Raw genomic sequence first — 11,314 nt, 5'->3', positions numbered from 1 at the left:
TGTCATTTTGCATTATTGACACTATTTTCCTAATTAATGCTGTTCAGTTGCTTTGACACAATCTGTATTGTTAAAAGCGCTATATAAATAAAGGTGACTTGACTTGACTTGACATGATCCTTCAGAAATCACTCTAATATGCTGATTTGATTGATGCTCAAGTAACATTTTTTATTATTATCACTAGTTGTGAAAACAAGGTTTCAGCACTTTTTTTGCTGCGTAATATTTTTGTGGAAACTGTGATGCATTTTTTCAATATTGTTTAATAGAAAGTTAAAAAGAACAAAGTTTATTTGAAATAGAAATATTTTGTTACATTATATCTTTTACGGTCACTTTTGATCAGTTTGATGCATTCCTGCTGAATGAAACTACTAATTCCTTTAAAAAAAAAATCTTAATGACCCCAAACTTTTGAATGGTAGTGTACATTTGCATTTTTACAGAGTTGTTTTAATTTTTCTTGTTTAGGGCTGTCAAAGTTAATGTGTTGATGCATGTGATTAATTAAATAATGCTGGTAGCAGATTTATTCACTTGACAACATTCACTGTTTCATTCTGTTTTAATATAGGCCTATATTCTTTTAGGAGGAACAGAATGTGTTAATGTATCAACTTGATTTGCAATGAATTACTTCTAATTACATTTTAATAAATTGACAGCCCTACAAATTTTACAGCAAATGGCAGGTTTGCCGTGTTGATACAGTGTTACAGCAGAAGAGATGCTTATCTAAATAAAGTAATCTCTGAATTGTTAATAGTATCAGCTTTGCCTGGCAGCCAAACATTAGAGAAAACGGAAGGCAAAAGAGATTTTGTTTAATTGGAGCTTTATTTGTAGGATATAGTGTAGAATTTGCTTATCTTGGAGATAAGAGTTTATGAACCTTAGACAGATGTAGTTGTGTGGAGCCTTGGGAGTGTTGAGAGCTTGTGTTTGTCTCTGCACTGTTTTTGTCTTGAAGTAGAAGTGGATGCAGGGAACACAGAGAGTAACACTTAAGATTTAACAACCTTTCCACATACACTGCATTTTCTGAAATCAACCGCACTAATCTCTCCATTGAGAAAACTAGTGTGTAAGCACTAGAACATAAAGGTGTAATAAAAATGTCAAATCCTCATTGTGCATTTGAGGTGTATATTAGTTCAAATGGAGCTTTTTCTCATTTTACAGAAGCAGTTCACCCCAAATTGCCGTAGTTTACTCGCCTCCATGTTGTTCCAAATCCATTTGACTGACTTTCTTCTGTGGAACAGAAAAGGAGATAGTTAGGAGAATGTTCATACTGCTCTTTTCATGCATTGAAAATTAATAGCGACTAATGAGAGCAGAGGTGAAGGGGGAACATTTTCAGTGAATAATTACTTCAGTCTGTTCCTCACACAAAGCCTCAATATGACCTCAAAAGACATGTATAGCGCAATATTAGCTTGGCCACTTTTATAATCATTTTATGGAGCCATTTTGAATTGGTCAGCATTCACTTTAAATTGTATGGAAGTGTTATTTTAGTATTATTTATTTATACTATTATAGTATTCATATTTTGAATTTGGTTTTATTTTTAATTTTCATTTTAAATGTAGTTTTAGTAATTTTATGTGCTTTTGCTTTTAATAGTTTTTCTATATTTCTATTTTTTTTTTCCATGTTAGTTTCATTCATTTTAGCACTTCAGGTATCATTTCTTAAAAAATAGAGTATTTTTTTTTTACTCTAAATTGTCATCTAATATTTATATTATTTATTTCTGCTTTATTTTAATTAACAACTGTTATTTTTAATAACTTTAGTTAATAATGACAAGTCTGGTATAGAAAAGAGCAGCATGAACATTCTGCCTAACATCTCGTCTTGTCATCTAAGCAAAAATCATACAGGTTTGGAACAAAATGAGAGTGAATAAATGATGACAGTATATTAATTTTTGATGAAACTATCCCTTTGATGGACGACATGAAGATGTTTGTGAGTGAGGTGACAGTATATTTACACATTTCAGAGGTGTTTTTGTGGTTGTTCTCCAAGACATTAGTGATTCCGGTTACCTTGCTGACAAATCACAGTATTGTGACTTGCAGAGGATTACTTTCTCACTTGAGTGAAGGATAAAACCCACACTGAAGTGTGTTATTCATGATGTTGGAGACTCTTGATAACAAAAAATATGCAAAAGATTAGGGAGGATTTTGTTGTGGATTTGCACGTACTGTTGTCCTCAATTTCTTGTTTGATTGTCTCTGCACCATCTGCAGGAGGCTGAAAGCAATCGACTGTGTCGACGATTACAGCTAAAGGACATCATCCCTGCAGAGATGCAGAGGTTCACAAAGTACCCCTTACTGATGGACAACATTGTCAAGTACACAGGTATTCTCCTCCTTCATGCATCCAGGCCTCCTTTAGTCTGTTTTATGCATCGTTTGCACTGAGATTTACATTACAGTTAAATGAATGCTTGTTTTATAAAATATTTAATCCAAATTCAAAAAAAATAATTAAGAACAAAATGGCTACGTTTAAGATTGACATCCAAGTTTACTAACAGGTGTGACTCCTGTTCTTCTTTGCATTTAAAACAGTTGGAGAACGAAAGAAAACATCTGTTCTGTCATTTTGTGTAACCCGAAAGGGGTTGTCAATCATAACATTGCTGATTGACAGCAAAAAATTGTTCTCCTGTGCGCTTAAAACAGTTGGAGAACGAGGGAGAACATCTGTCCTGTCATTTTCTCTAACCCGAAAGGGGTTGTCAATCATAGCATTGCTGATTGACAGCAAAAAATGATTTGTGACACTCTCACCTCATGCCATAGGTATGTCAGTGATGTGACAGACAGCCAGTTGTCGACAGGAAAAACCAAACTTATTAAAAAATCAGTTGTGAGTCCTGAAAATTTTAAGGAAGTCACTTCCGTTATTGAATGTTGGCCATCTTTTTCATAACTCTGCATAAGACCTCAAGACAACCGTTATTTTCAACACTGATAAGAAGACATGAAGAAATGTTTTCATGAGCAGCAAATCAGTATATCAGAATGATTTCTGAACAGTCATGTGACACCAAAAACTGGAGTAATGACTGCTGAAAATTCAGCTTTGCCATCAGTTATAAATTACAGTTTAAAATATATATATAAAAAAAAAAATATATATATTTATATATATTTTTTTATTGAAATAATATACATTTTTTAAATAAAACAAATTATTTATTAACATTCATACAAATGTGAAGCAGTTTTTTTTTTTACAAAACTGTATTCAGATTTTGTTCTTATTGCTTATTGTATGTGTTGTCATTTTTTAAGATATTTTTATTTTCCATCTAATTTTTTTTCACAGATCCCCATCACCCCCTTGCAACCCCTACATTTTGGGGGAAATGAAGGATTAATTCTTGAAATATATGTAGGAGTGTATATGTTTGACAAATAAGAAGTCAGAACCTCACCTTTATTGTGTTAGCTGTTCAAAAAGCGTTTGCTGGCTGGACACCAACCATTAGTAAATTAGAGCTATGCCAGCTCTTAAATCCCCATTATTATTCTGAAATGTTCTGAAGGGGGAACCGCACACTTTCAAAGTGTCTCTCACATTATTTGGCAGACGTGTTAAATTATGGCTCTCTTGGCATTGTCAGAGAAAGGCAATAAATGTAAAGTATAACTAGTGATTAAGGAGGAGGTGATTCTCTTCATATTCATCGGCACTTGGCAATAGTCTCAGTGGTGGGCACTAGAGGAAATAGAGGGCACTTGGCTGGCCAGGATGTTCTTAAAGAGTTGATTAGTCTCTTCTTGAAACGTGTGTGCATGTATATTATGTATCTTCTTTACCGACAGATGAGTCAGAGGAGAAAGACAAAGTGAGACGAGCAGCCGAATGCTGTCGACACATTCTCAGCCACGTCAACCAGTCAGTGAAGGAGTCGGAGAATAAACAGGTAAACGGTGCAACTCGATCCAGCTGCCACTCTCTCTCGGTTTGGCAGACAGCCCAAGGTAGGCAGACTTTATAGCCTCAGGTCAGCCTAAAGGAAAGACTGGAAAACCAAAACTTAATGATTGTCAGTGTTCATCTTTAGGTTGAAAGCTTCCAGGTCTTCTTACATCAGCCCTGAAAATGCTCTTAGAGTAGAAACGGGATGATCCAACCTTCTGTAAACTGCTGGAGATCATTCATAAGAAAATTAATTAAAAAGAGGCCAGCTAGGAAAATCTAATATTTTCCTGCATCTACAGTGCATTTCTTAAAGGACTGCAACTTTAAAGTTTTTTTTTTTTTTTTGTTTTTGTGGTGGTGGTGGCGGCTAAAATCATAAGAGGTCAGTCAATGTTAATGGATTCCTTAGCATAAATATGTATTTTGTTTGTGTCCCACAGAGACTGGAGGACTACCAGAGACGGCTGGACCTCTCTTCCCTCAAGCAGAGCGAGAACCCCATGATCTCGGAGTTCAAGGTTAGTGCTAATCATACAGATTTGTCAAGCTTTTTTCTTGGAAAACCGTGTTCGAGGAGCAGAGAATAGCAGGGTATCCCACCAGTTTTTCTGTCATGCAGATCAACGTCAGTCATATTTGTGTGTCTGATTCATTTTTAGGAAGACAACATCTTGAGGAGCTAAAATCTAATTGTATATTTCTTCAGACAGATAAAAATGTTTATTAATTCAATAATATGTGGCATTCACTTTGCAAAATGTCGGTGTAAACAGTCAATCGATCCACATAAGGATCAGATTTGAAAAGCAAATCTAAATAAGGTGCTGTGTGATTAAAACTAGTGATTCCTTTCTAGTAACAACTAGGATTTTAAGAATGCGAGTTACTCATTCTTTTCTTATCACACAGAACCTGGATCTCACTAAAAGGAAGATGGTCCATGAGGGTCCTCTGTCCTGGAAGATTAACAAAGACAAAACTATTGGTAAGCCACTGCTCTCAAACTTCCCAAAAACTTGCTTTTTTTGATGATTGTTTAATAACACTGTTGTCTGTTCTTGTGTCAGAGCTGTATACTTTACTCCTGGAAGACATCCTGGTGTTGATGCAGAAGCAGGATGAGCGTTTAATTCTCAGGTGTCACAGCAAGAACCTCGCAGGAACGGCTGACACAAAACACATATTCAGTCCCATCATCAAACTCAGCACTGTGCTGGTGCGCTCGGTGGCGACAGGTGAGCGTCTGACTTCTCATTTGTCAAAAGCACACACTCTCCCCACATATATTTAAAGAATGAATCCTTATGGGGTTCCTTTATTTCCCAAAACAGATAACAGATCATTCTTTGTGATCTCCATGTCCAAAAACGGAGCTCAGATTTATGAGCTGATGGCCCAAACAGTGTCCGAGCAGAGAATGTGAGTTCTCGTCACTTCTCTCCTTCTCATGTTTCTGCTGTCCACTACTCTCTCATTTATTGAGCAGTGTTAATTGTCTTTCATATCAGGTGGCAACGGCAGATTGCTCAAAGGGCAGATGTTATGAACGCCAAACCCCACAGCGTCATTCCTTTGCCTCAGCACGAGTGAGTTCCTCTCTACTTGCAACTGATCTAAGCTTAATGCCGTTTTTGAAAAATTGCTAAATTATGTTCATGCAATATAAAAATGGTTTATAACTTTGTTTACATTATCATAGTTATAGTTATACATATTTATATTTAATGTAATAATTTAGAACATTTTTGTTTGATTTTTTTCATAATCTTGGACTGAGACGAGAGTAAAATCTATGCATAAAATGCATTTGAACGTAGCATATATAAACCATATAGGCCTGTACGTTACATAACTGTTCGTTTGTGTTCTAGTGGTGACAGAGACAGTGTCGAGTTAAGCAAGCTCAACAAAGGCTCTGAACGGATCTCCACAGGAAGCATCCAGTCCGCAGGTAGCTGTGCATGTACAAACGCTTGTCTGATTGTAAAAGTGTTGATTGCCACCATACTCAACTCGAGCCTTCATCATCTGTCCTCAGAGAAAGACAGTGAATTTTCGCCCACGGCAGCCCTGCGGGATTGTGTCCCTGACGCCAGCCCTGGGGAAGAGGACCAGGTCCCGAGAGCTGGCAGGGATGGCTCGTATCTGGACTCTGAGCTCTTGAACGGCAGGGACGCAGACTCTCTGTCCTGCTCGTCTAAAGCAGATGAGGCCCTTAAAACCTGTAAGACTGTGTTTGAACTGCATTAGCTTATGAACACATCACTTTTGTGTTTTATTTTTGACCACTTGAAATAATAAATGTGAAATAATTATTTACATAATATAAATTGTGCCTGCCAAACATCTTAACAATGCCAGATACCATGAGTTAAGGCTACTGTGCCCGTTTGTTTTGGCTTCTGCTCAGCATTGGGAGGCAATTGTCTGTGTGCCTGCCAACTCAAGAAACTGACAATTCAGCCACTATTGATGAAAAAAAAACTCCTGGAAAGACTTATTCATTTTCCAATTGTCTTTTAATTAGTTTAGTATCTAACAATAGAAGACTTTTAAGATCTTGTGCACTTTTGCTTCCTAATGAGATTCATTTCTGCTGAAAACAACAAATATGTGAACTTGATCATATGCATTTTGATATGATGCTTTTTGTATGAGGTCAACATGGGTCTTTTGGTATCTGAGCATCATGTTGGGATGCAGTTTGTTTAATTAATGGGAAATCTAACTCCGTTCCACATGTTGTTTTAGTAAACCGATTAAAAAATCGCTGTGGTGTATTCATGCTCTAATATGTTCCAGTAAATCCATAGATAGGTGCATATTACTTTTTTTTGTTAAAGGGATAGTCCACCCCAAAATATTGGTAACCAAACACTTTTGGTTCCTATTTACTTTCATTGTATGGACAAAAAATACAATGGAAGTCAATAGGAACCAAAAGTGTTTGCTACCAACATTCTTCAAATTATCTTTTTGTGTTCTACAGAAAAAAAAAATCGTACAAGTTTGGAATGACATGAGGCAAATTATGACAGAATTACATTTTTGGGTGGACTGTCCCTTTAATTAAGCGCGTTTATCATAATTCCTGTTGTAACAGTTTGTTGCAGCACTAATTCAACATCAAGGTAAATTTATCAAATAATTTAGACAATGTTTGTGAGCAATTAAACCAGCTCAATTAAAACATCTGAATCAGACTTATAACATCAGTTATAAATGGGGTCTCAGTATCACACTTGTCCTGTATGTTGTGTTATATGCGTTTTGAGGTAGTGTATCATTTACTAAGATCTGTGTACACATGATTGTCTTTTTCAGTGGCGGCGCTGAAGCAGGTGCTGGTGACTCAGCTGATGGCTCAGGATGAGGGCGAGCGATTGGGCAGATCGGCCGGCAGTCGTCTCCTCAGGACCACCTCTCTACGCACACCGGTGGAGCACAGCTCCACTCGCACCCCAAGTCGAGCTCAGGACTACATCTCTGGAGATACGGGCTTCTACGAGTGCACAGAGGACTACGGTGAGTGTTTGACCAGGAAACTTACTGTCTTGTTAGTAATACTGGTTGCTACGGAGAAGTGGGCTGGAAAAAATGGTGTCAAGATGTGGAACTGCAGGTAGTAATCTTGCTCCAAAATCCCGGTGTTCCGGCTGATCGTAGTTGTGCTTTTCAGCAGCTTACCTGGTTCTGGAGGGGTACGGTGGGCCAGGCGAGAGCAGTACAGATGACGATATTCAGGTCCGGAGAAAGGAGTCGAGTTTGGCCCACAGCTGTGCTGCTGACTCGGGCATCAGCCTCAAGTTCTCCTCACCGTCCTCTGGCAGCACGTCTCGCCTCAGCAGACAGGTCCTCTCACATCTACGCTGCCTGCAGGCCAACCTCAACCACCTCAAGGTCTGTCTGCTCTTACTGCTCTTTGAATTTAAGGGCTCCACGAAATATTCACAATATACTCAGGATTGTTTTGTTGGCTATATAAAATGTGATCTTGATTATTTTAAAGAACTTTTTTGAGGCCATTAGACTAGTTTTGTCATTTGGGAGTGTCAGGTTTTCTTAGTGTTAATTTTTTACTAAATGTTATTTTTATAGTTCATACATTTGTATCCACTATACTGGATTTTTATGACTGATACAGATTTTTGTCTAATAACTGATATGCAGAAGTAATTTAATTTTTTTGTTTACAAATAATACAATTATTAAATTATATACATTTAAAAATAATAATTTATTGTTGTTAATGATTTCTTAATAGTAATTATATATTATATATATATGTATTTTAAACAATTTTTTATTTATAATTAATAATACATATACATTTTATCCCTTTTTTTAATTTCTCATTTGAGAACTGGCTGTTTGAAAAAATTGGTAATTATCCAAATAATATATAAAATAATAACTTCACCATTGAATACTGTTGTTTGGTGCTAGAAAGCCACCAGATGTTGCAATTTATTTCTGAACTTGATATTAAAGAAATAGTTTTTGACGTTTATAGACTGATTATTAATGACCATCAGTGTTTCTATACTTTTAAGCTTTTTAAGCCTCAAGTAATTTGAGTAATAACTTAGTAATGCTTTTCAGGAGATGGAAACCAAGTATTATAATCTACTTCGCCAAAGGCCTGTTGGGTCAACAGCAGATACGGACGAGAGCAGAGGTAACGTGAACACCACAGTGACTGCTAAACATTTCAAATCTAATAACAGCCTTTGACACTGAGTTTCTGTTTCAGGATTATTCCATCATTCTACTCTGTCTTATTCCTCCCACAGATAAGAAATAGAGTGGCAGAAGTTCTGGCTCCTGTGATGATGGGGGCATCGCTTCTATCCATAACATGTCTTCCTCACTGCTGAACACCTCCATCCAAAAATGAGGGGAATATTCTAACAAGGCCTCTCGCTTCTGCCAGAACTCGTCAATTAGGGAAGACGGACTGTCTCCTCTCAGCCTTACCTGTCCCGAGTACATGTCCTCATTCCAGCAAACGTGGGCAGCCCAGTCTCTTCTCCTTCCCCAGCAGCCCTCGCTAGAGAAAGGAGAACTATACCAAAATGTACAAAGCTGTTTAGAAAATATATAAGCTGAGAAATGATTTTTTTTAACTAATAATGTATTAAGTTGTTTTCTTTTTTAAATCCCAAGATGTATTTATTTTTCTTTTTAGTGTTTTCCATGTTTCTGGCATGCTTTTGGCTGTTGAAACTCTTAAGCTGTCTGTCGCTGTAGGCTTCAGTGTGACTGAACAGGGCGAGCGCTCCAGAATTCACTCTTTTCTCCCTCAATTCTTATGCATGGAAGCCCAAGTCTGTGCAGTACATAAAGAGAAGTTTTTGCTCAAGGCCTCCTTCAGTTACTCCAGCCATCTGACATTCCTCCCAGAGACCTGGACTGATTCATGTGCCCGCTAGACCCTCCTGCTGAGATGAAGAGTGGATGGAGCTCAGGCTCTCTTGGTCTGCAGCTACATTTTGATGACTGCAAAAAGAGAAGATTTGCCATCAAGATTGAAGGTGATGCAAAACCTGGAAATAAAGATGCAATGACAAAACCTTTGTACTGATCAGTTTGGCTTCATTTTTGGCAGTTTTTTTAAATGCAGGCACCCTAATGAGTATATGTGCTGGAATGTGACCCAGAATGGGAATTCAAGTAGCGTGTCAATCAAAACTGCATAAGCATATTGTTTGAAAACAAAATCACTCTTAAAAAGGAACAGCCAAGTTTTATTGAAAAATGAATGGATGTCCAGTTTTGATTGTCCTTTAACATGGACAAGAGCTTCTGGCAAGTTCCTCCTTAGGAGTTCAGAAATAATATGTGATTTCGGTTAGAAACAAATGGTCGAGCAGTTTCATATTTCTTTATCTTGACAAGACAGGAAGCTTTTTTTGCGTTGGTGCTATTAAATGGAGAATAAAGAATGCAAGCATAATTAATGCTCTAATTATGTGCTTCCACGGAGAATGATTGGAAATTTAGTTTGTTTTTGAAGTCGTGCGAGCCTGTCTCCTCATAAACCAGCTAAATGAGTTGTGTTTTCTGGCAGGCTTTATCGTTATTCCTCATCAAGTGTACATAAAGTGGGTACAAACTAAATTGTACAGTCATCATTCACAGTTACAACGTTTTATGATCAATACCAATTTGCTTTTGCCATGATTCTTTCCTTGACGCACCCAGTGTGTGAATTATGCACTGACTGTTGGTGTGATGAATCTTTATAGTACTTTCTGCGAGTGATTTTGGAGTACAGTCATTCTTGAGAAATGGGACAAAACAGGGTGCAAAATTGAAAAAATAAAACCTTGTACTCAGACAAATGAAACTACATTTATGTATCTTATATGTACTAAGCTACTGAGCTATATACTTTGAAACAACCTCCCGACTTTTCTCTTTTTTAACAAAATGTGCTTTTTTACCTTGGACTGTGTAATATAATTTCAGCTATATCTTTTAACAGCATTCAAGATGTTTTTAACATTTCAAAACACATTCTCGTGTTAGACAGATTACACTTTCACGTGACCAACAATTCCACAACAAATATAAAATATCAAAATATTCATCTGATGGTGGTGACGAAAACCTGAATTTGTAGTCATTTTAACTATCAAATACATTGAATCAGTCAATTAATGGCTGTGACACAGGAAATATTAACATTAGGATTTAAAATATTCTAAAACTAAAAAACTTAGCAGAGCCTGTCTGACACTGATGTACTCTGCAGAGGTGAACTGTGGCAAGGGGGTCCTTTAGAGTGACAGCTGCCCCTGATATTCCCTGATTTTATTACATTTTATTGAATGTCTGACGGTGTTGACAAAAAGTGGGGACGCAACTTTAAAATCTTATGAAACATGCATGTGTCATTAAAAAAAACAACCTTGCTTTGATAGGAGATATTTTTAAGTGTTGCTTTTGATAAAGCAAGCTCTTTTTCATCATTAAAAAAACATTTTTATCCATTTTATTGCATATGAATGATTGAACCCTTCTCTGTGGACACGCTGTTTTAGATGTAGTGAGAGGACATAGGACTATAATAATGAGAACATTAAATTGAAGGTGATCATTGTGTTAAATACATTCTATTATTAATCCCTCATGACATTTAAAATTGAACATTTTTATTTTTTAAAGCTAATAGCAGTTACCCTTGCTGGACCGGTTTTGTCCCACGAGTAAAGGCTTATGCAACCCGGCACCCATAGTCTTTAAAATCATACATAACGAATATTTTAACAAAATAATTTTATTTTGTTTAGGATAGTAAGTAAACCTATAATAATATGAGAGAACATAACTTTCTAAATACGATGTGCTAATC

General features: G+C 36.6%; 1 protein-coding gene across 1 annotated transcript in view; it reads left to right on the top strand.

Annotated features, from left to right (window-relative positions):
• Positions 1 to 9,529, top strand: part of LOC107657250 (rho guanine nucleotide exchange factor 12-like) — a 69,616-nt gene extending 60,087 nt beyond the window's left edge. Inside the window, exons 28-40 of the mRNA XM_016445277.1 lie at positions 2,268 to 2,382; positions 3,858 to 3,958; positions 4,398 to 4,475; positions 4,867 to 4,942; positions 5,025 to 5,192; positions 5,289 to 5,376; positions 5,466 to 5,543; positions 5,829 to 5,908; positions 5,996 to 6,181; positions 7,282 to 7,482; positions 7,637 to 7,857; positions 8,560 to 8,635; positions 8,751 to 9,529. Coding sequence (XP_016300763.1) covers positions 2,268 to 2,382; positions 3,858 to 3,958; positions 4,398 to 4,475; positions 4,867 to 4,942; positions 5,025 to 5,192; positions 5,289 to 5,376; positions 5,466 to 5,543; positions 5,829 to 5,908; positions 5,996 to 6,181; positions 7,282 to 7,482; positions 7,637 to 7,857; positions 8,560 to 8,635; positions 8,751 to 8,761 — 1,479 coding nt within the window. The 3' untranslated portion in view covers positions 8,762 to 9,529. The remainder of the gene's footprint in view (positions 1 to 2,267; positions 2,383 to 3,857; positions 3,959 to 4,397; positions 4,476 to 4,866; positions 4,943 to 5,024; positions 5,193 to 5,288; positions 5,377 to 5,465; positions 5,544 to 5,828; positions 5,909 to 5,995; positions 6,182 to 7,281; positions 7,483 to 7,636; positions 7,858 to 8,559; positions 8,636 to 8,750) is intronic.
• Positions 9,530 to 11,314: the final 1,785 nt, after the last annotated feature.

This window comes from Sinocyclocheilus anshuiensis, unplaced genomic scaffold (genome assembly GCF_001515605.1).
Source record: "Sinocyclocheilus anshuiensis isolate Anshui unplaced genomic scaffold, SAMN03320099.WGS_v1.1 scaffold139, whole genome shotgun sequence".
In the NCBI taxonomy this organism is placed as follows: Eukaryota; Metazoa; Chordata; class Actinopteri; order Cypriniformes; family Cyprinidae; genus Sinocyclocheilus; species Sinocyclocheilus anshuiensis.
This window is presented reverse-complemented; position numbering and strand designations above follow the sequence as displayed.